This window comes from Leguminivora glycinivorella, chromosome 1 (assembly GCF_023078275.1).
Source record: "Leguminivora glycinivorella isolate SPB_JAAS2020 chromosome 1, LegGlyc_1.1, whole genome shotgun sequence".
In the NCBI taxonomy this organism is placed as follows: Eukaryota; Metazoa; Arthropoda; class Insecta; order Lepidoptera; family Tortricidae; genus Leguminivora; species Leguminivora glycinivorella.
Window position 1 is genome coordinate 22,817,062 of NC_062971.1, and position 20,512 is coordinate 22,837,573.

The window sequence follows — 20,512 nt, forward strand, 5'->3', positions numbered from 1 at the left end:
TGCGAGAACGTCAGCGGTTAGCAGGATTCGTGTTTGGTAAGAGAAACAACTTATATGTTTGTCTCACTTCTGGAGGAGTCATGAAAGTACCTTATCAGGGGGTCAAGTAACAAAAATATGTGAAATTTACCTAACAAGCTGCACATGGTCCTGTAAGTAAGCAAGCGCATGATCGCGCGGCGGATGCGGCCGCAGTTTGCCTGAATCCTCTTTCTTGACTTTGGTGCGAGATGCGAGTCGAGTTAGTCCGCCTGTCACTTTCTGAATCTTCGATTGTATCTGATTGTGTAGTTCCCAAGGCACTCGGTAGACAGCCTGTAAATACAGAGTGAAAAGGTTAATATCATTCCAACAAAAAGTTTAAAGTTGTACAGATGTAGTGCGAAAAGATTTGCCTTCGTATTGTTACAGAAACATACGAACGTGTCATGCTATTTCAGTCAGTCTCAGTACAAGATGAACTAACATTTAACTGAACTAGCATGACAAATACGAACGTTTCCGGAAAAATATGAAGGAAATCCTTTTCGCACTACATCTGTACATATTGAAGACGCGTGTACGTATTCTATTCAAAGGATGTATAGTTAAACGTTTAATCAAGTTACCTTCCGTTCGGTGTCGATGTAGTTGATCCACAGCTTGTGCGCGCTCTCACTGAGCTGTTCCCTGACGGCAGCCAGGTCGGGCGCGCGCGCGTTGCCGACAGCCGGCACCAAGGTCACCTTGAACACCTCCTCGATAGCCGGCTTCTTGCATGCGTATAGCTCCTCCCATACTCTGCGCGCCGCTCCCGCTATCAGATTAAAACCTACAGGAAAATAGGCAGATAAAAAATGACATCGATTTCGAATGGAACCCCATTGACAAGATTTTTTTGATCATCTAAAACCACCGCGTTTTAGAAAAAAATAATCGTTTATGCATATGCAACTAACTGCACGAAGTAAAAACTCTCGAGTATGGATACAATCTTTAGACTCGAAATTTCCTCTTGAGTTGACGTGCCATGTGGTGCGCATTGTGTGAGTTCCATGCTATTTTCACGTTGGCGCTCAATTGAAGCAGGCACTAGGGCAGACTACCAATGAAGTCCAGGTTATGGTACAGTCAAGTGCAAAAATACGTATCGATTTTATCCGCTCAAAAATATGTACCGAGACCTTATTCCGCCGACATAAAGTGCTATGAGACATATTTTTGATAAGTTGTACGGACCCATATTTTTACACTTGACTGTACATATGGTTGCCGGCGAAAAATATCAATAATCTGCTATAGATTTACCTTGATGCGTGTTAAGTTTATCATCTCTAGACTCGAGATCTCCGCTAGGGTTGACGTGCCACGTCGTGCGCATATGGGAGTCTAAAGCTATCTTCATGTTGGCGCTCAGTTGCAGCAGGCAGTAGGTCAGGCAACCGATGAATTCCAGCTCATGGTTGCCAGCGCCAAATATCAATAACCTGCAAAGAAATAGTAAGTCAAGTAGTGCGGCAATAGTGTTTATTACTTATTCCACTATTTGTTTAGCATGTTGAGCACTTACCTGTTAGTAGTAAGGTTCCTCAACGTGTCTAAAACAGACATCTGATCTGTGATGGAGTCGGTAGGCCGCGAAAGCAGGAACAGTATCGTTCTATTCAAGCAATGGTGCAGCCCTTCTAGCGATATGACGGAAGACTTCTTTTTGGCTTGCGTTATTAACTTCACTATGAAATCAAACACCTGAAAAAGTATACGTATTTAAATATGGACGTTCTAATAAAAGTAAGTCAAATATATGTCTGTTTTCCAAGGTTGAAATCTGAATAAACAGCCAAGTAAGACGTGTCTTACCTCATGTGGGTCCCTAGAAAGTTGGCCCTGCCAAAGTTTGTCGACTAACCTAGCAGCCAAGTAGCAAACGTTCGATATGTTAGACTCTGAGCCGAACAACTCCGTGTTCAGTAGGTTTTCCATCAGCGTCGTTAGCACGTCTGTCTGGAACTCGATTTGTTGTTGACTCGTGGAGTTGGCCGGGGAAGCGTCGAGTACTAAATCGATTACCTAGAAAAATAATTGTTAGTGATGAAACCAGTAGGGAAAAAGTGAATCTGAATGGTACATGTTATCTACAAGATAGTCAAGTTTAAAAGCATATTTGTATGTAATTATACAATATAGAAAATTGGTTAGTCATGACTATTTAGAAGATTATGCATTTTTATAAATAATTACTTGGATTGGCAGGGCACTAATACTGCTCTCATATACCGCCTTATCGAAATTACATTTTTATAACACATTACATGTAATTTTAAATCTTTGGGTTATAAAAGATCAGTAACTCAATAACACATAACTTACCAATAACAATAAATAAAGTTTACCTACATACATACTAATAAAAATAGTTGTAACACTGTACATTTAACCTAATTGCGGATAAACGAACACAAAAATCTATTATAAAATATAGAGACCTGAACGGTACAAACAAATTATCACGATCTGCAACGGAAATAAAGCGACAAATCGACAAACTAATATGAATAAATAAATACAATTGCTGCTAACATTGCTGGTGCTGAACAGATAAATGTTTAAAGATTAATTTAGCGTTGCATAATGACGTGCTATATTAGTGTTATGTGAGGTGTCTGTTAATAATGATTTTGATTGTGATTAAGAATCATTTACTTTGCTCGAATCGAAATAATCTAATAAAAATGTTTATTTCGGGTATAAGAAAAATGTAGGTGCGTAATGAAAACTAATTTCGTTACAGACACTCAAAATAGGTACCAGAATTTAGCACGCGCTTGTCGAGTATTCTAAAAATGACAACGAAGGACGACTGGTGATAAGAAAATGACTATTCCAAGACCAAAGTAAATGAATTAAACTTAAAAGATAAAACTTCTAATATTTACGCTATAAAAGTAGGATGTGGGCGTGGAGCAGCTACAGGGCGTACAAAACATGGACGATGGCACTGAGTCAGTGGCTGATGCAGTACTCTACAAACAACAGTCAAGCGAGTGAGTGTTGGCTTTTAAAATTACGTTCGTGAAAATAAAGCTACACATAAGTAGGTACGTAGGTTAATTATCATTACCAATTCAAATTAAATTCGATAAAAAACCCGCAAATATAGAAGACAACAAACAAAAAAAATCTCCTCTTTTTGCCAAAACGAGAATGATAAATTCTACTTTTATGATGAGTTCGATAATTTCAAAATTATTAATATTTCGCCTCATTTCCGATCTGTTGCACCAAACCTCGAAATTTGAGTAACAAATTGGACCTATTGGAAGTACTAATTGGCCTGTTATCTAGCAACATAACTTGCTAAGGAAATTAGAACGTTAAATTAACATCGAAAGCTCTTAAATGAAAACATGAGGTACGCTACACTTACCGGGGCAGCCTTGCCAGTTACGCTCAGAGGCAGGGAGTCCAGCACGATGACTTTAAGGAAGTCCATGACGCCCTGCCGGGCCGCGTGCTGCGTGAGCGAGGCCGATCCGGCCACCAACACCACCTCTTTTTCTGAACCGGGCGTCGAGGCTCCTGAGTCTTCGCCGCTTTCGCAGATCGCTAAAATAGATCGTTTAGTTACACAAAATGTACCGATGATTACAAATTAACTTGCTAAAAACACTTGCATATTATTGCGTGACCGGAGTGAAGACACATTGTAAAATAGTAAAGTCACGCCGAAACATTTAGAGAGAAATACGAAAGATTGGGAATATGTACTTACGCATATGAATATCATCAGCTGAATAAGGTGGGAAGAGTGTTGATGCCAAAGCTGTTAGTACTTCTGCGGTCATCATTATTGTTACAAAGTCTGGGAGTGTGTTGTACAGTGAAAACAAAACCTACAAATATAAACAATAATTATGATTTAACCATTTACACATTAAGAGTTTTGAATGATTCATGGTTATTTTCATTAGACTTATATTAACCGGTGAAGTCAGAATTGAACAAACGTAGTGACACTGTGAGTGTAGTGTGTTTGGACAGACCATCGAGTGTGAATGCGACCAGTGGTAACGCTAAAAGTCAACGTAGCCGATGCGCGCGAAGGAGGGTAGATCGCGCACTGTCTACGCAACTTTGACATCCACCCGTCTTCGTCAGTTTTCCGTGATCATGATGCTTGCAAATGCGTCAAAATATCGGGAGCTCGACAAAAATCAAAAAGCTAATCACGGTCTATATCCCGGTCAATATAAGGGTCATTCCATTGTGACGGGTGGGATATTTATACTCTTTTTTGCCTACATTTTGCTTTATTTCTGCCAAACGGCAACAATTAGCGTATTAAATATGACATTATCAATTACTTGAATAATCAATGCGTACTATACCATCAAAAAAAATATGAAAATGTCATTATTATTATGAGAAATTGATGGTATAAGAAGTGTGACGGGTGGGACTTCAAAGTGCCTCTCCTCTCCGACTTGACTTACACAATTCGCAATTGATAAGAAACTACGAAACTTTTGTTAAACAACCATTTTTTATTTAATTCCTGATATTATATAGATTAGGTATTAGTATAATTTACGCAAATAACTCGTAAAACAAAAATAATTTTGCTTCTCAATGCTTGTGAAGGGTGGGACAGCGCTTTGTGACGGGTGGGACGAGTAACATTTGAGTATACAAATATATGAAAAATATAAAGACAGTTCGTTTGTATTTACTTTAAATCAGCTCTTTTATTAATTATTTAATGTTACAAGTAATAATTTCAGTAGTTTTCTTAGAGCATTAAACCAAAAAAAATATTTTTTCAACTTGAATTTTTAAAGGTTCAGAAAATTGTCAAACCTTGTCAAACAGTCTATTACCACATACTTTTATCAGTGGGTCAGAAATAATGTCAAAAATTTTACCAGTTTTAATGAAAAAGACTTCTTCCTGACTCATAGGCCTCATTGCATTCATTGTGTTCTAAAAAGTAATACCACAACCGAATTAAGCAATATTAGACATATAATTTGTTTTAATATAACCCAGTTAGTAATATTGTCTTCGGTTACCGCGATAGTTACTCATGAAATAAAACTATGTAAACGGATTAAATCGCCCAGTACCCAGTTAGGTTTAACTAAACTTAAAAGAAGGATTTTATACTCATTAACTCAAGTTTTATCAGATAACCCATTTTGCTCACCCGTCACTGTGACGGGTGGGACCTACTTTGAAAAGCGTTAAAAGTATACTTTTATTCACAAAAGCAACGCGTTTTTAGCTAAAATAACCAACCTCAACCTAATTGTTACTTTCACAAAGTAAGACATCAAGAGTTTAGATACTTTTAGGGTAAACAAGAAAAAACTTTGTTTTATTGTGACGGGCGGGACGTGAGTTACGCATTGTGTAGACGCCCAATAAATCCTAACCATGAAACTTAATTTAAATTTACTTGCCACTGGTTTAAACAGCTTTAAATATATTTTCTTTTACACATATCACTTTCTCCATAATGTTTATTAAAAGCGCGAAATAGCGCTGCCAACTTAGGGTATATATATGCCACCTTAGACAACTGGTGCTAGGGGTACGTTTGGACACATATAAAATGCAAAAAAATGTCATAAAAAGGAAAAACTCATTGATTCATAAAATTAGGCATAATGTTCTATTCTCTAGATGTAGATTTAAATGTAAATTAAGCTATTTAATTTTTATGCCTGTGGTGTCGGTTTCGCTGGAATGACCCATAAGTCATTTACACATTAAAAAACCCCTAAGTTGTATGGCTCAGTATTATTTATATATTTATATCTGTCTATCTCAATTAGTCGAAGTTGACGAAGGCAATTTGGTGGTAGGTACTCACTTGAATAATCGCTACAGGGTGATCAGCCAGCCACTCCGGCAGCGTAGCCGGGTCGGCATGGATCAACGATCTAACCGCCCCGAGTAGGATAACCACGGCCTCGGGGCACAGAGTAATCCTCGCCGCGACGGCCGCGGATGATTGCCTAGAAGGCGCGGCGGCACCCCAAGCTGCTGCCCAGACGCGTTCTACTGATACAGTCTTGTCCGAACCTATGTTCCGCATGGGCTGACCGAGCGTTAAACCGAATAGTAAGTAGTACAGCTCTGGTATATGTAGATGAGATAATAGCAGCCTGAAACAAATTCGACGTTAGTTTTCAACAAACAATAATGATTACAATAGATGAAATAATGTTGCATTCATTAGTAGCATAATATTGACAACAAACACAGTACATTTACTATTTTGCATCATTGTGTACAAATCCACTATTATGCGGCGTAATAGTATACTACCAGGACAGCATGACGAATCCGGAAGTGAGGAGTAACGGCATGTGCAAATGGGAATGCGAGTGAACGGCCGTAGAAAGAACTACGCCCGCTTGTTGCGGCGTTACTACCACCTCGGTGTGGCGGAGCCAGCCTCCATTACCAGCGCCTTCGCGGAATCTATGATGAACAGAAAAACGTATAGAATTGGGAAAATCTCATGTAATAAACATAAACGTTATTTAGTTATAATAGCCAGATACCTTTGCATTATAGCAGATTGCTGACCCTGTCCAGAGCAAAGTATGACCAGTATCCTAAGTGCCCATAAAACAGTTGTGGGATGAACATTCTCCTGCATAAAACTTAGCAGCCAATCCATACCGAGTACTCTTGAAATCTCTTCGCATACGATAGTGTTGACTAGATTCCGTTGAGTGAACAACAACCCGTGTAAAACGTTAAAACATTTGTTACGCAGGATAACCTGTTCGCCTTCACATTCTTTCTCGCAATCGCTTTCCTTCAGATTGAGACCCTTCTCCGTTTGTGAAGGCAATGGAAGGGTGTAAGCCATAAACTGGCCCAAGCATAGAAGATCGCTTGGTCGTGGCTGACTTCCTAGAAGCGCTGCTAGCAATTGTATGAGTACATTTTTTGTGCTGACAACTTTCACGTCATTTATAATGTAGAGAAGCTTCGAGACCAGCTGTAGCTCTCGCATTGTACGTAAGTTGTGAGTTTTGTGCGCCGTTTCGGTGGCGAGTTCAAGCAAATGTTCCAGTAGAGACTTTATCAGTCCGCCTGGAGCCCCAAGCCATACGTCCAACTCGCATATCAGATCCTGGAACGAAGTTAAACAAAACTAATAAAACGTACACAATGGAGCCGCTGTTCTAACGAAAATAAAAATAAAGGTTATCTTAGGTGAGTTTTCATACCTGAAAAGCGGTTAAATTAGGTATTGATGATGTTTCCTTTTGGCTATCAACGGTGCCGACAAGGCCAAAGATCAGGTGCAGAATGTGAGAGTTGAGTAATTGCTTTTTCCTTTTCAACAGCATGGCTAGAGTTTGGTATCCTTTCCGTCGGTCCATTTCTGCTTGGGCCGCCTTGTTAGAACGCACCACGCATACTAGAGCTTTAACGCCAGCGTAAAGGCATTCTACATCTTGCGCCATTGCGATTAAACCTAACAAAACCGAGCATCCACCAACGGTATCAATCTGTAACATAAATGTATGTTCAAAAAAATATCCGACATCAAAATGTTTAATTGTAAATGTGTGTTAGAGGCTTACCATTATGGCGGCTGGTTTAGGGCAGAATACTCTCACACCCAAATAACCCACAACGGTCCCGCCCAAGCATCGTGCCGGTCCCATGAGGTGCCCAGCAGAATTGTGCAGTATCCTAATAGGCGTCGCATTTTCATGTGAAGACATGCCAAGTTGCTTAGCTATAGCTTTATTATCGTTCTTGCTGTAGACTTTGCGAATTTTGGCCAGCGTTAGCTGTGACATCGCTCGGGCGTTGATGCCGAATACGACTTTTTCTTCGGCCACTAGGGGTGCTAATGGCTCTTGATTGTGGCCGGGAGGTAAAGGCGCCTGAAGGGTGCCAACGTAATGTGGACCCAGTTGGTATATTACTGATACAGTTTGAGCAGGTAATACCTGTAGGAAAAAAGGATTGCTCAATATAATTGAACTTGATCAATGACTACACCAAAAATGTACAATACTCACAATAAGTGTACAGACGTTTTTATGGTTAAACGAGCTACCAAAATACTTTTGTCATAATAAACTTTTCAGTGACCATGGGCGCAGGTCACGGGTACATATACATATTCCCCAGACCCCACGCCCTGTCTATAATTACTGAATTACTACACATGAGAAAAGCGCATCAGGAACGGCGTGTGTAAATGCCAGCATACACGGCCCGTTTGTAACTGTCCGTGTCCGACTGCTTCAACCGGTCGATTAATGGCCCGCCTTATACACGCTATTCTCGATGATGCTTGCACGGTAAAACTAAAACTGCGACTGCCGGAAAGTGGCTGGTCTCAGCTGTCCTTGTTCGGAGACCTTAATCCCACAGGTACAGTGACACAAAGACTCACGTCTTCCAGCAGCAGCGCGGGCCCCTGGCGCCACACGAGGCGCGAGTAGCGGCGCCAGGGCGGCGGCGTGCCCAGCACGCAGTACACGCTGGACGCGCCGACAGCGTCGTCGCCGCGCCGCCGCCGGGGTTCGAGACCTCATCCCACAGGTACAGTGACACAAAGACTCACGTCTTCCAGCAGCAGCGCGGGCCCCTGGCGCCACACGAGGCGCGAGTAGCGGCGCCAGGGCGGCGGCGTGCCCAGCACGCAGTACACGCTGGACGCGCCCGACAGCGTCGCCGCGCCGCCGCCGGGGTTCGAGACCTCATCCCACAGGTACAGTGACACAAAGACTCACGTCTTCCAGCAGCAGCGCGGGCCCTGGCGCCACACGAGGCGCGAGTAGCGGCGCCAGGGCGGCGGCGTGCCCAGCACGCAGTACACGCTGGACGCGCCCGACAGCGTCGCCGCGCCGCCGCCGGGGTTCGAGACCTCATCCCACAGGTACAGTGACACAAAGACTCACGTCTTCCAGCAGCAGCGCGGGCCCCTGGCGCCACACGAGGCGCGAGTAGCGGCGCCAGGGCGGCGGCGTGCCCAGCACGCAGTACACGCTGGACGCGCCCGACAGCGTCGCCGCGCCGCCGCCGGGGTTCGAGACCTCATCCCACAGGTACAGTGACACATAGACTCACGTCTTCAAGCAGCAGCGCGGGCCCTGGCGCCACACGAGGCGCGAGTAGCGGCGCCAGGGCGGCGGCGTGCCCAGCACGCAGTACACGCTGGACGCGCCCGACAGCGTCGCCGCGCCGCCGCCGGGGTTCGAGACCTCATCCCACAGGTACAGTGACACAAAGACTCACGTCTTCCAGCAGCAGCGCGGGCCCCTGGCGCCACACGAGGCGCGAGTAGCGGCGCCAGGGCGGCGGCGTGCCCAGCACGCAGTACACGCTGGACGCGCCCGACAGCGTCGCCGCGCCGCCGCCGGGGTTCGAGACCTCATCCCACAGGTACAGTGACACAAAGACTCACGTCTTCCAGCAGCAGCGCGGGCCCCTGGCGCCACACGAGGCGCGAGTAGCGGCGCCAGGGCGGCGGCGTGCCCAGCACGCAGTACACGCTGGACGCGCCCGACAGCGTCGCCGCGCCGCCGCCGGGGTTCGAGACCTCATCCCACAGGTACAGTGACACATAGACTCACGTCTTCAAGCAGCAGCGCGGGCCCCTGGCGCCACACGAGGCGCGAGTAGCGGCGCCAGGGCGGCGGCGTGCCCAGCACGCAGTACACGCTGGACGCGCCCGACAGCGTCGCCGCGCCGCCGCCGGGGTTCGCGCTCACGTAGTGCAGCTTGCCCGAGTGCATGTGTTGACCTGACAACAGAAACTTTATGAGAAACATGATCTTTACATATTTATTCTTGGTGACCAGAGCCCGTCTGTGCCCATAGCCCGTCTGATTTACCAAAATTTAGGTTGCCATTAGGCGGATCTACACAGCGAATAGCGTCGCGAGGTAATCAGTTTTAGAAATGTTACCTTGCCTTGGCCCAATCAGATCGGTGAAAGAGGAAAACGCGCACACTGGCTCAGCCGAGGCGAGTCTACATTGACCATTTACCGCGCAATGACATTACCATAACGCTGCATTCGCTGTGAGGACAGCCTTTGTAATGCTTCGTTTTTAATTTTGTCCACCAACGTCAACTGCTACTCTTACATACGTAAGCACAGTTTCTAGAAACCGGTGACTTCCGTTCACGTTCTGACAAAATCCTTACCATCCAGGTATAGCGAAAAGGAGGAGTTCTTCAGAACGGCCCGGTTGAGCACCAATACCAGGTGATGCCACTGGCCCTCATGCTGTAGATCCGGGCACCAAACTCTGGCGCCGCACTCGCCTGATCCTTCTGGTTCCCATTCGCCCACGTCTGTAAAAAAATCAAGACACATTGTCAAAATATGTTCGCGATACACTTTTAAAGCGACGTACCATCTCCATTGTAAGAATATTATGTCATTTCCGAAAGTTTTTCAATATCGCTTGGCTAAAAAAACGTTTATGACTACTTTCCGATAGCGTTATCAGATCAGCTCGTATTTTCAGTTTGTAGAGCTGTTATCATGTTACAGTGTTAAATGAAAAGTTAGGGTAAAACTAAAAACTAATCCACTTACTATGCGGGACCATAGTCTCCTGTGTCGATATGATAATAGCCTTGTCCCTCGCCGAAAGCACGACCGCCAAGCACACAAGATGGTCTTCCCGACTGTTGTTGATATTCCGTACGAGGGTCAACAACCGGACACAGTGGGGGTCGGTCCGCGGGTCTGAGTACTTTTCCACGCATATCCACGTGGAGTAGGTAAGCCCGGTCTGCGGCGGGAATACTCGGTCGCCTGGAGGTAAAAGAATAATAAATATTCCCGATCAGTTATGTCCATTCAGTGTATAATATATATAATACAGTATTTGATTTCTTGCTAACATAGTTTCCACTATAAGTCCATCATAAACGGATAAAAAATTAAAAATACCATCCGTGAGTTAAGGAATCAAAAAGAGACATTTTTAAACAGGTATATCAGGCGTCCCAAATTTTGAAATTTTGAACTATAATTATAAAACGTTCGGGTCTAAAAGACACCTCATTTAAGGAAGAAGCTCAATTCTAGTATTCCGTGACGACGGCATGTGTGTTTAATGTGGTAATTACCAGAACCAATGCCTCCAAGGGTGGCGTTATCTTGCGTGCCGAGAGCGTTGAGGTTGGCCGACTGAGGTGCTATACTCGGTAAGTAGAGGCAGCCGAAGCCTTCGGCTGACATGTCGAATTCCACGAACGGCGGCAGCGTGCATGAATTTTGGGATCTGGTGAAACAAGAGTATTTTAAAAATATAGTACCATTTCGACTGTGGCATAACAGTTTTATTATCTTGGAGAGCCATTCGAGTAGGTATCCCAGGGGCGTCATTTGATACACCTACTCAAAAAATAAAATCAAAAACGCATGTAGATCATATTCATAACATTTGAAAGCCTGACCTGTAATCTCTAGGAGTGGTCATGGAGACCAGCGTCTTGATTCGGGTGAGCGGTACTGGTCCTCCAGGCTTGCAGACCTGCCCCGGCTCGGGCGCTACGCAATTCAGAGGGTTGCCCATGCGCAGGAACTCTCTGGAATAATTGGTGTGATTAGTGGTATCCATCTACGGGTAGAATAGAATAGAAAATTATTTCGTTTATTTGGTGAAAATATAGGTAAAAGTAAAAAAGATAAAAGTATGCGCAGCCTGCAGTGTCCGTAGATAGATAGAGTGCGCCTCAGACCATTTAAGGGCCTGTTGCGTCAACCACTGTTAAGGTTTGGTGCAACCGACCATAAGTCATATAAAACAGACGAATAGCTTAAGTGCCTTTTTAGTACGGAACCCTAAAAGAAATGTATGTGTACCTGAGTTCAGCTGGCCTTAACGCGTGCGCAGCGAGGCGTTCTAGCATGTACATAGCAGGAGCATGCAGTGGGTGTTTCTCAGCTCGCAACGCGGCACCCATCACGCGTAACACCGCGCCTGCTAGCCCTGCGCCGCACATCACTTGTTGATTGCGCTCACTATAACAAACAAACACAAAACTACAAATTTGTAAAAACTCCCGACATAGTGGACTGATTTCCATCAAACATGGCTAAGAACACTCCCGACTAATTCAGCTTTTAAACTAAAAAAAAACTAAATCTAAATCAGTTCTTCCGTTCGGGGGCTACGATGCCACAGACAGACACACACATACAAACAGACAGACGCGTCAAACTTATAAAACCCAGTCGTTTTTGCGTTGGGGGTTAAAAACAGTCGTCAATGTCATCCAACTCGTATTTAGTGACAAGTAACCCAGTAAATAAGGTATACAAAGTCGTCATTATCATCAATTGGTTCGTAAAGTAAAGCCGTTTCGTCGTAAACGTCATTAAATTAATTCATTTTATTGAAACAAGAAATATAACTAAATCCGAGGTACGTTCTTGTGTCTCAATGGGGTTAAAAGTGCCCGTACGACCTCTAGTAGAGGAGTGGAATGAGAATTTGTATGGGGGGGGTCATAATAATTCCCACAGAACCGAAGTTTGGTTTTTTTAGTTCTTTGTGTGTGTCTTTTTGACATACTAAAAATATAGTAAAATATATTTATGCAAAATGCGTTTTTTCGACCGCCAAAAGTTGTATGAAAAATTACTATGGGAAAAAAATCCTAAAATTTAAAAATCGTCTCTGGTATCAACTTATGGGGAATTAGGCGGCAATTTTTTTTATAACGTTGATGTTTAGCAAAAATATAAATATTTTTCACTATTTTGGTAAAATAAAAAATGATAAAAATCATAAATTTGATGAAAGGAAGTAATTAAAACATAAATTTCAGCAATGTAATTTTTTTCATATGTCCCACACCATGGTAAATACGGGTACGATCCGCCTGGTGATTAACAGTTACGGTAGTCTATGACGCCTGCCAATCTAGAGCCTCCACATGCGCGTTGCTGGCCCTTTAGGGTACCTTTCCACTAGAGATGCGCAACGTGATAGTGTTTGATATCCACCAATCATGTTCACTGTTCACAAAGCGTAGCGCTAGTAGGAACGGGTTCGACTAAGCTGATTGTGGATATCAGAAGTATCCATAACACATCTCTGGTGGAAAGGCACCCTTAACAGTCCTCAGCTAGCTCGCAGGATAACGCGCGTCCGCGGGAGAAAAATCCTCCTAAGCCTACATCGAAAACAGATGCCTTAATCTCGCTGTCCAAGGCTCTAAGTCACGCGGCCCCGGTAGCCCAAAGAAGTGCTGGCTGTACGTCGTGGGAGCGGACATACAAGAGAACAATCTCACGTCTAAGTATGCTGAAGACCGGGCAAAGTGGAGAAGACTGAGCAGGAAAGCGGACCCTGGCGCTAGGCCGGGAAAACGCTAGGATGAAGAAGAAGAAGCCGCAGTGTGCGACCATATACGGGTCCAGGGTGTGTGGATGCGCAGATTTATGACTAGAAAAACCGATGATTATTAGGTTTTGGTTTTCTCTCGTGTTCGATATAATGCTTTATCGACAGTTTTTTTATGGGATGCGACAATTTATATACTTATATTGAACCCCACCAAAATACAAGTTCATGGTAAATACGGTTACCCAATAGGAGAATTTTTCTCCCGCGGACGCGCGTTATCCTGCGAGCTAGCTGAGGACTGTTAAGGGTGCCTTTCCACCAGAGATGTGTTATGGATGCTTCTGATATCCACAATCAGCTTAGTCGAACCCGTTCCTACTAGCGCTACGCTTTGTGAACAGTGAACATGATTGGTGGATATCAAACACTATCACGTTGCGCATCTCTAGTGGAAAGGTACCCTAAAGGGCCAGCAACGCGCATGTGGAGGCTCTAGATTGGCAGGCGTCATAGGCTACCGTAACTGCTAATCACCAGGCGGATCGTACCCGTATTTACCATGGTGTGGGACATATGAAAAAAATTACATTGCTGAAATTTATGTTTTAATTACTTCCTTTCATCAAATTTATGATTTTTATCATTTTTTATTTTACCAAAATAGTGAAAAATATTTATATTTTTGCTAAACATCAACGCTATAAAAAAATTTGCCGCCTAATTCCCCATAAGTTGATACCAGAGACGATTTTTAAATTTTAGGATTTTTTTTCCATAGTAATTTTTCATACAACTTTTGGCGGTCGGAAAAACGCATTTTGCATAAATATATTTTACTATATTTTTAGTATGTCAAAAAGACACACACAAAGAACTAAAAAAACCAAACTTCGGTTCTGTGGTAATTATTATGACCCCCAAGGCTATATCTCCTCTACTACTCAGCTCCCCGCGGCATAGCCGTTATTTTGTTACCTGCGCACGAGGCTCTTGAGCACGTGCGCGAGGTAGTCGCGCAGCGCGCGCGCGTGCGCCTCGTGCGGCGCGGGCCGCGGCAGCGCGGGCAACAGCCGCGCCAGCACGATCACCACGCCGGAGTGCACCACCCACGCTTCGCCCGATGAGCTGGCTGACAGGTTGAGAGGCGCAGTGCGCCCTGCTGGCTTGGACTGAAAATAGTACTCATTCAAAAACTGGTATACTTTTAATGCGAGCGACAAAAGAGGGTTTAAATATCAATAGTCTGTTTCTTATAACATTTTTTTTCAATTTTTCTAATAATTTAAGACTAGGTAGGACAATTAACCATATTAGTCTCTAGTCTCGCCAAATCTGTCAAAGCGGCCCCAGGCTCCCATGAGCCGTGGCAAAATGCCAGGATAACGCAAAGAGGATGATGAGTCTCTAGTCTAAAACGGCGTTGGTATTATGTGCGGCGACTGCGGCGTTAGTGGTTGTAAATAATACTATAGATATCTGGTGCCGTAGCCGAATGGCATTTCTGCTACGCGAAACGAAAACGAAACGCCTCGAAAGGTAGTCTGGCTCTGTCGCGCCAATACGCAAGAGCGATAGAGATAGATATCCACGAGCTTTTCGTTTCGTGAGCGTTTGTGCCATTCGGCTACGTACCCTGTTGAGTAAATGGATGCAGAAAGAATCCTTTATTGGTAGAGGCTTACAGTACACGCCTACACTACATTGGTACGGTCGACTATAAAGAGATGTATACACTTTTTTACCTTATTGCTTTGTAATAAGGTGAAAAAATGGACCTGTACCAAAAGCTAAATCAAATTTGTGCTTACTTGCGTACGTGCGTACTTCTTCACTACCGCTCATTCAAATGTAGGCGAAGAGAGTTGATTTCCCATCGAAAATTTGAATTTAGCATCTTTTCGTGTTACAGGTCAATTCACAAGAGCTGGCACGAATGGAACGAATGTTTGAATGAAAATATGCATGTGTGTGACAGATTAACCAATAAAATGGTGGCTCTTGACAGTTACGACTGTATACCAATACAGGTGTCACTCACACAATCAAAGTTTCGTTCATTTCATTCGTGCCAGCTTTCGTGAATCGACCTGTAAATAATGACCACAACTTAATTTACAGCTGAAATACTCATTCTACTGACACTAACCTCATTGATAGCTGAACTCTGCCTCGTCAAACTTGGCGATTTGACATTGAGGGAGCCGCAAAAGGTGGGCTTGTCGAACGAGTCTAGAGCGACGTCGTACAAGAGTCGCAGAACGATGCACGCGTGAATGAATACCACCGGAACAGTATCAGGAAACCTGTAAGAATGAGACAATTTTTAGGGTTCCGTACCAAAAAGGTACAACAGGAACCTGTATGGTGCGACTCTGTCCGTCTGTCTGTCCGTCTGTCACATTCCTAAATATCTCGAGGACTACTAATGCTATCAACTTGAAATTTGGAATAGTTGTGAACATTGTAAACCTCTACAAATAGAAAGTAATTATTTTTAATATATATTAATTTTAATTGTAGAAAATGGCCAAAATGAAAGGGGGGCAAACTGTAAATTTCAAGTTACTAGGTCAAGTGGGGTATCGTTGGAAAGAGCTCAAATTGAACGTAAATAAACTATTTTTTATAATTTTTTTGTTGTGGAAAAAAAAGAATTTTGAAGGAAAATGTAAAAAAAAATACCGTCCCCCCCCCCCCCCCCCCTTATCTCCGAAGTTTACCAACGAAAAATTATGAAAATTTTAGTAAACATTGGTTTTATGCTATATATTACAGGAAAAATATAATCATGTTTGTATTTTGAATACTTTTTTTTTAATTCACAAAAAACTTTTCAGATTTTTACTTTCAATTTACCCACCCTTGCGGATGTATATCGTACTTAAAATTAATACGAGATGATACGTAAACCATCCTCTGTCCAATAAAGTAAAAACTGTTTAAATCGGTTAACATTATAAAGAATTATCCCTGAAAAACCAGGTCGCGCAAATTAGTTAGCAAATTGACCGGGAGATGGCGCTATACACTATAATACTCATTAGTGCCTATGCTTTTGTCTTCTAGTCAAGTCATTAGAGTTATATGAAAATATGAGATTATTTTTACTAGGTAGTTTGAAAGAAAGTTTGTACGGAACCCTCGGTGGGTGAGTCCGACTCGCACTTGGCCGGTTTTTTTTTAATAGGAGGTATCAGAGACACTTATTTTAACCTTAATCGAGTGAACGGGTAGCAATCAGTTAATTAACGTAAGTTACTGAAGTAAGTGACTGCCCGTACACTGACGTGAAGCCGAGCAGCAATCTCGATTTGCAGACAGTGGACAGAATCTTAACTGCCATTGCAATAGGAAACTGACTGAACTGGAAAAAGGATTATATCACAGGGTGGAAATCCTGGAAGGAAGGACCGTGCTACACTGTAACAGACCAAGGTTAGACTGGTGCGTTCCTGATCTTTATGGTTCGGAAACATGAACCGTCGGAGCAAATTTGAATAAATGTATCGATGCGTTTAAGAAGTGGTGCTGGCGCCGGTTTTTACGGATTCCATGGACGGCTATGCGTACTAACCAGTCCATTCTTGAGGAGCTATGCATAAAGCGCCAGCTGTCAACAATATGCCAGGACCAACTCTTAGTTATTTCGGTCACATTTCACGTCGCCCGCCAGATAGCCTGGAGAGAATAGTTATGACGGGCAAAGTTGAAGGCACGAGACCTCAGGCACCTCCCCCTACTAGATGGTGTGCTCAAATTACTGCACCCATGCGATTAAAACTGTACGAGGCCATGCGCTTGGCGAGGAACAGACGCCTATGAAGGGACCTAGTCTTCAACAGAATGACATGATGTCACGATCCTCAGCATAGAGGGAACGACTAAAGAAGAAGAAGAAATGTATACTTATTACTTACGTCATATCCAGTATATTCCCGGTAAATAACTCGTGGAACACTTCGTACAATTCTGTGTCGCCGGCATCAAAGTCATTCATAAGTTCCGTGTCTTCGGTGAAACAGCCCAGTAGCCGTATCGTATCCGTAAGTGTCGTCATACAAACCTACAACCAAATAAGAAGTAAATAAGACTTCCTAAATAGACTCGTGGCTTGTTTCTTATAACGGTGTCCAACACATTTATGGTGAAAGCGTAAATTAAATACTGAAGGCACTTGTTCAAAGCTGAACACAACCACTAGAATTTTGACCATTTGTGAACATTTTTTTCTGGCCTATAAGTTTCGTATTGCTGGGAAAACCACCGAAACCTTTACAATAAAAAAAATACACAAAATATAGAGAACCAAACTTACTTCGTGGTGGAAGAATTTTGCGTTGGCCGGCTCGAAACGCATAGCAGTGCTGACTGTGTAGAAAACGATATGTATCAACTGCAGCATATCCCGATCCATGAGAGTATCCCCTTGCAGTTTGCCTTCGAGCGATGCCAGTACGCTCGTCACATATACAAAGCCGCTGACCTGAAGGAATTGAAAACAGTTAACATTAAGAGACATAGGTTCTAAACCCAAGTATTCGCCAAACGAGTTTTCTAAATACAATAAATAATAATACAAATTATTCATAACATAGAGTGGATTTGATGATAGCCAGAAGATGGGTGGTTGAACTCTGACCTAATGACCTAAAGAAATTGATCACGTGGTGGCCCATCAAAACCAAACGCGTCATAGCAAGCATGGAAAAAATACCTTTCTAAATATTGTCCTAGTCCTGTGTGAATCCCTAAGGCACGCCAGCAAAGCCTTTAGGATATGAAGCTTGAGCCGCAGGGCGTCGTTGGGCGCAGCATGCATGCCGCAAAGCAATGCCGACATGTCTTCCTCGCCTGACCCGCTCACTATTAGTTCTCTTATGACTCCTGAATACAGAAAACATCGGAATAAATTTAGATCACCTTATTTGACTGTTAATTTTAGAGCTTCTACGGGCAGGTTTCTATGTTTGTGTTACTACGGTATTATTTATTTATTTATACTTTATGTCACATTAAAAAAATATGTACAAATAGTGGACTTAATGCCATAAGGCATTCTCTACCAGTCAACCACTGGGTCAAAAAGCAAGGGTATTAGCATTTAAGTAAGGTCAATACGGCTAACTGTGTCATAAGGGGAAATGTGTCTGGCCTTCACATTTGACCTTTTTACTCATTGTCACAGGTGTTTTTGAGAGTTCATAACTTCATACTTTTGCTACCTGATATTCTCGATTAGTGGTAAACGTATGAACTCTCAATAAACACTGATCATTGGTTTAAACAGGCCAAATGTGACCGCTAGACACACTTTTCCTTATGACACACTTATCCGTATTGACCTTATTTTAGTCTGAACATCGTTCTAATGTTTGACCATCGTCGTCTTACTTAACTTACCTAGCGCTTTACTCCTACAAGATTCATGAACCACCATACCGTGGACGCATTTCGCACCACCGCAATCCCTAAACACATTACAATTGTTCGTGTTCCCATTCAGTAACGCCGTCAACCCTTCCATCACCAGAGTACCCAATTCTTCCTCTTCTGTATCGGTGTTAGGGTCTTTTATTAGTGAATCTTGTCTTATAGACAACCGTTTCCTCCTTTCTGGAGCAATTGGCTCGCTAGAATCGGTTTCCTTCTTTTGTTTCTCCTCTTCTGCGATCTGTTTGTCTTTTAAAAATACGGCGTAGCGAGAAAGGCATGTAACAAAGACTTCTAACATGCCTACTTCCCTGTATACATTTTTGAAAATCATATTATGCCTGCAAATAGATAAGTGCGAAAATTGTTATCATGTTCATAAATTCTAAAGTAAATATTATAAACAAGCTATTAGAAGTACTTACTTTAAAATATTCAGTAGCGTTTTCATACACAATATGCTACAACTCCTCGATTTATTTGCTTTTAATAGTAAGGACAGTGATATCAATTCCTTACAGGGAACAAAATTCAACTGGAAGACAATAAACTCTAAAAGTTCAAAGAACTTTTCTTGAATTTCAGCGTTCTTCAGGTGAATTCTTTCGGAAAATTGACTTAACGTATTTTGGTTCTCTAGTATGAAATAGTTTGCATTATCCGCATGATATACGCTCGATATGGCATCTAGTATAGTGCAACATAGTGCAGCGGAGTTTGACTTAATGAAGACTGATTGCAGCACCTGTAAATAAATTAACATTTAAATGACAAAATATATTTAAAATTTCTAGAGATTAGAGATCCCGACCTGGCCAGGCGTCCATCACTAGAGAGAGGGCTTGGTCGCTTTTTACTTGTACGGCCCAGCCACGACATTGGTCTAAGCGCGACAGCGGTGAGCGGCAGCCCTACGTGCGAATGAAAAGTTCCATCGCTGTGTCTCGCTCCAATGTATGGCCGCCGCTCCCCGCTGTCGCGCTTAGACCAATGTCGTGGCTGAGCCGGTACAATGACATAATTATATTTCAGTTTACGCCAAAATTAATGTAGGTAATTTGCTCGATGAATATGTTGATATATGTAAATAATGACATCTGACCAATAACAGACAGTAGCACCATATTACACGCACAAATGTTTCACACGCACACTGCGGCAATATAGTCAAAAGGCGGATCCACAAAGTGCGCGGCACATTGTGAGGCAATGTGCTCGTGCGGCAAACGTGCATCGGCCGAGAGGTCACTCGAACGAGGAAAGCGCGCGCCTCTCTCTGTGTGGAACCGTGTGTAATCATTTTCAACTCATAATGGTGCCATTGGAGTTTACGCACCTGGAAGGCCTGCACGTTCCTCACAGCCTGCCCCGGCGTGGTGGGCTGCGGCAGCACGAACCCCTGCAGCTGGAACAGCTCGGTGTTGGCGCGCGTGGGCCGCAGCTCCGAGAACCCGCAGGCGCATAGCGATGATATCATCAGCACGAGATTGCGGAGCGCCGCGCGCGCCTCCGATCCGCTCACGCGTTCTTCTTCTAACCTATAAGTTAGTTACAAAATGCGTATTAAAACTTTATTTGATTGCTTCACAACAATTAATTGATATATAAATATTACAAGAAGCCTCAATATAAAGTGTCGTTATTTATATTTACGAAACATACTCGTATGATGATACGGCAGGTATAAACTGATGCAGTTTCCAATCGTTTCCAAAGTGATTCGATTACCATAATTAAAAGGGGTA

At 43.1% G+C, this 20,512-nt stretch overlaps 1 protein-coding gene across 5 annotated transcripts in view; it reads right to left on the minus strand.

Annotated features, from left to right (window-relative positions):
* LOC125237938 (WD repeat and FYVE domain-containing protein 3) overlaps window positions 1-20,512 on the minus strand; it is a 50,684-nt gene that overhangs the window by 24,537 nt on the left and 5,635 nt on the right. For 2 of the 5 annotated variants that reach the window (XM_048145365.1, XM_048145221.1), the window contains 27 exons: window positions 20,104-20,305; window positions 19,193-19,512; window positions 18,738-19,108; window positions 18,052-18,221; window positions 17,653-17,820; window positions 17,255-17,400; window positions 15,484-15,640; window positions 14,313-14,506; window positions 11,849-12,007; window positions 11,440-11,571; window positions 11,110-11,264; window positions 10,571-10,792; window positions 10,174-10,323; window positions 9,597-9,766; window positions 7,587-7,961; window positions 7,227-7,511; window positions 6,549-7,150; window positions 6,310-6,465; window positions 5,852-6,146; window positions 3,752-3,872; window positions 3,407-3,585; window positions 2,916-3,002; window positions 1,840-2,049; window positions 1,550-1,728; window positions 1,288-1,466; window positions 609-811; window positions 131-315 (listed from right to left, as the gene is read on the minus strand). In XM_048145365.1, coding sequence (XP_048001322.1) covers window positions 131-315; window positions 609-811; window positions 1,288-1,466; window positions 1,550-1,728; window positions 1,840-2,049; window positions 2,916-3,002; window positions 3,407-3,585; window positions 3,752-3,872; window positions 5,852-6,146; window positions 6,310-6,465; window positions 6,549-7,150; window positions 7,227-7,511; window positions 7,587-7,961; window positions 9,597-9,766; window positions 10,174-10,323; window positions 10,571-10,792; window positions 11,110-11,264; window positions 11,440-11,571; window positions 11,849-12,007; window positions 14,313-14,506; window positions 15,484-15,640; window positions 17,255-17,400; window positions 17,653-17,820; window positions 18,052-18,221; window positions 18,738-19,108; window positions 19,193-19,512; window positions 20,104-20,305 — 5,772 coding nt within the window. The remainder of the gene's footprint in view (window positions 1-130; window positions 316-608; window positions 812-1,287; window positions 1,467-1,549; window positions 1,729-1,839; window positions 2,050-2,915; window positions 3,003-3,406; window positions 3,586-3,751; window positions 3,873-5,851; window positions 6,147-6,309; window positions 6,466-6,548; window positions 7,151-7,226; window positions 7,512-7,586; window positions 7,962-9,596; window positions 9,767-10,173; window positions 10,324-10,570; window positions 10,793-11,109; window positions 11,265-11,439; window positions 11,572-11,848; window positions 12,008-14,312; window positions 14,507-15,483; window positions 15,641-17,254; window positions 17,401-17,652; window positions 17,821-18,051; window positions 18,222-18,737; window positions 19,109-19,192; window positions 19,513-20,103; window positions 20,306-20,512) is intronic. The other 3 variants (XM_048145297.1, XM_048145468.1, XM_048145423.1) reach the window with 3 other exon arrangements.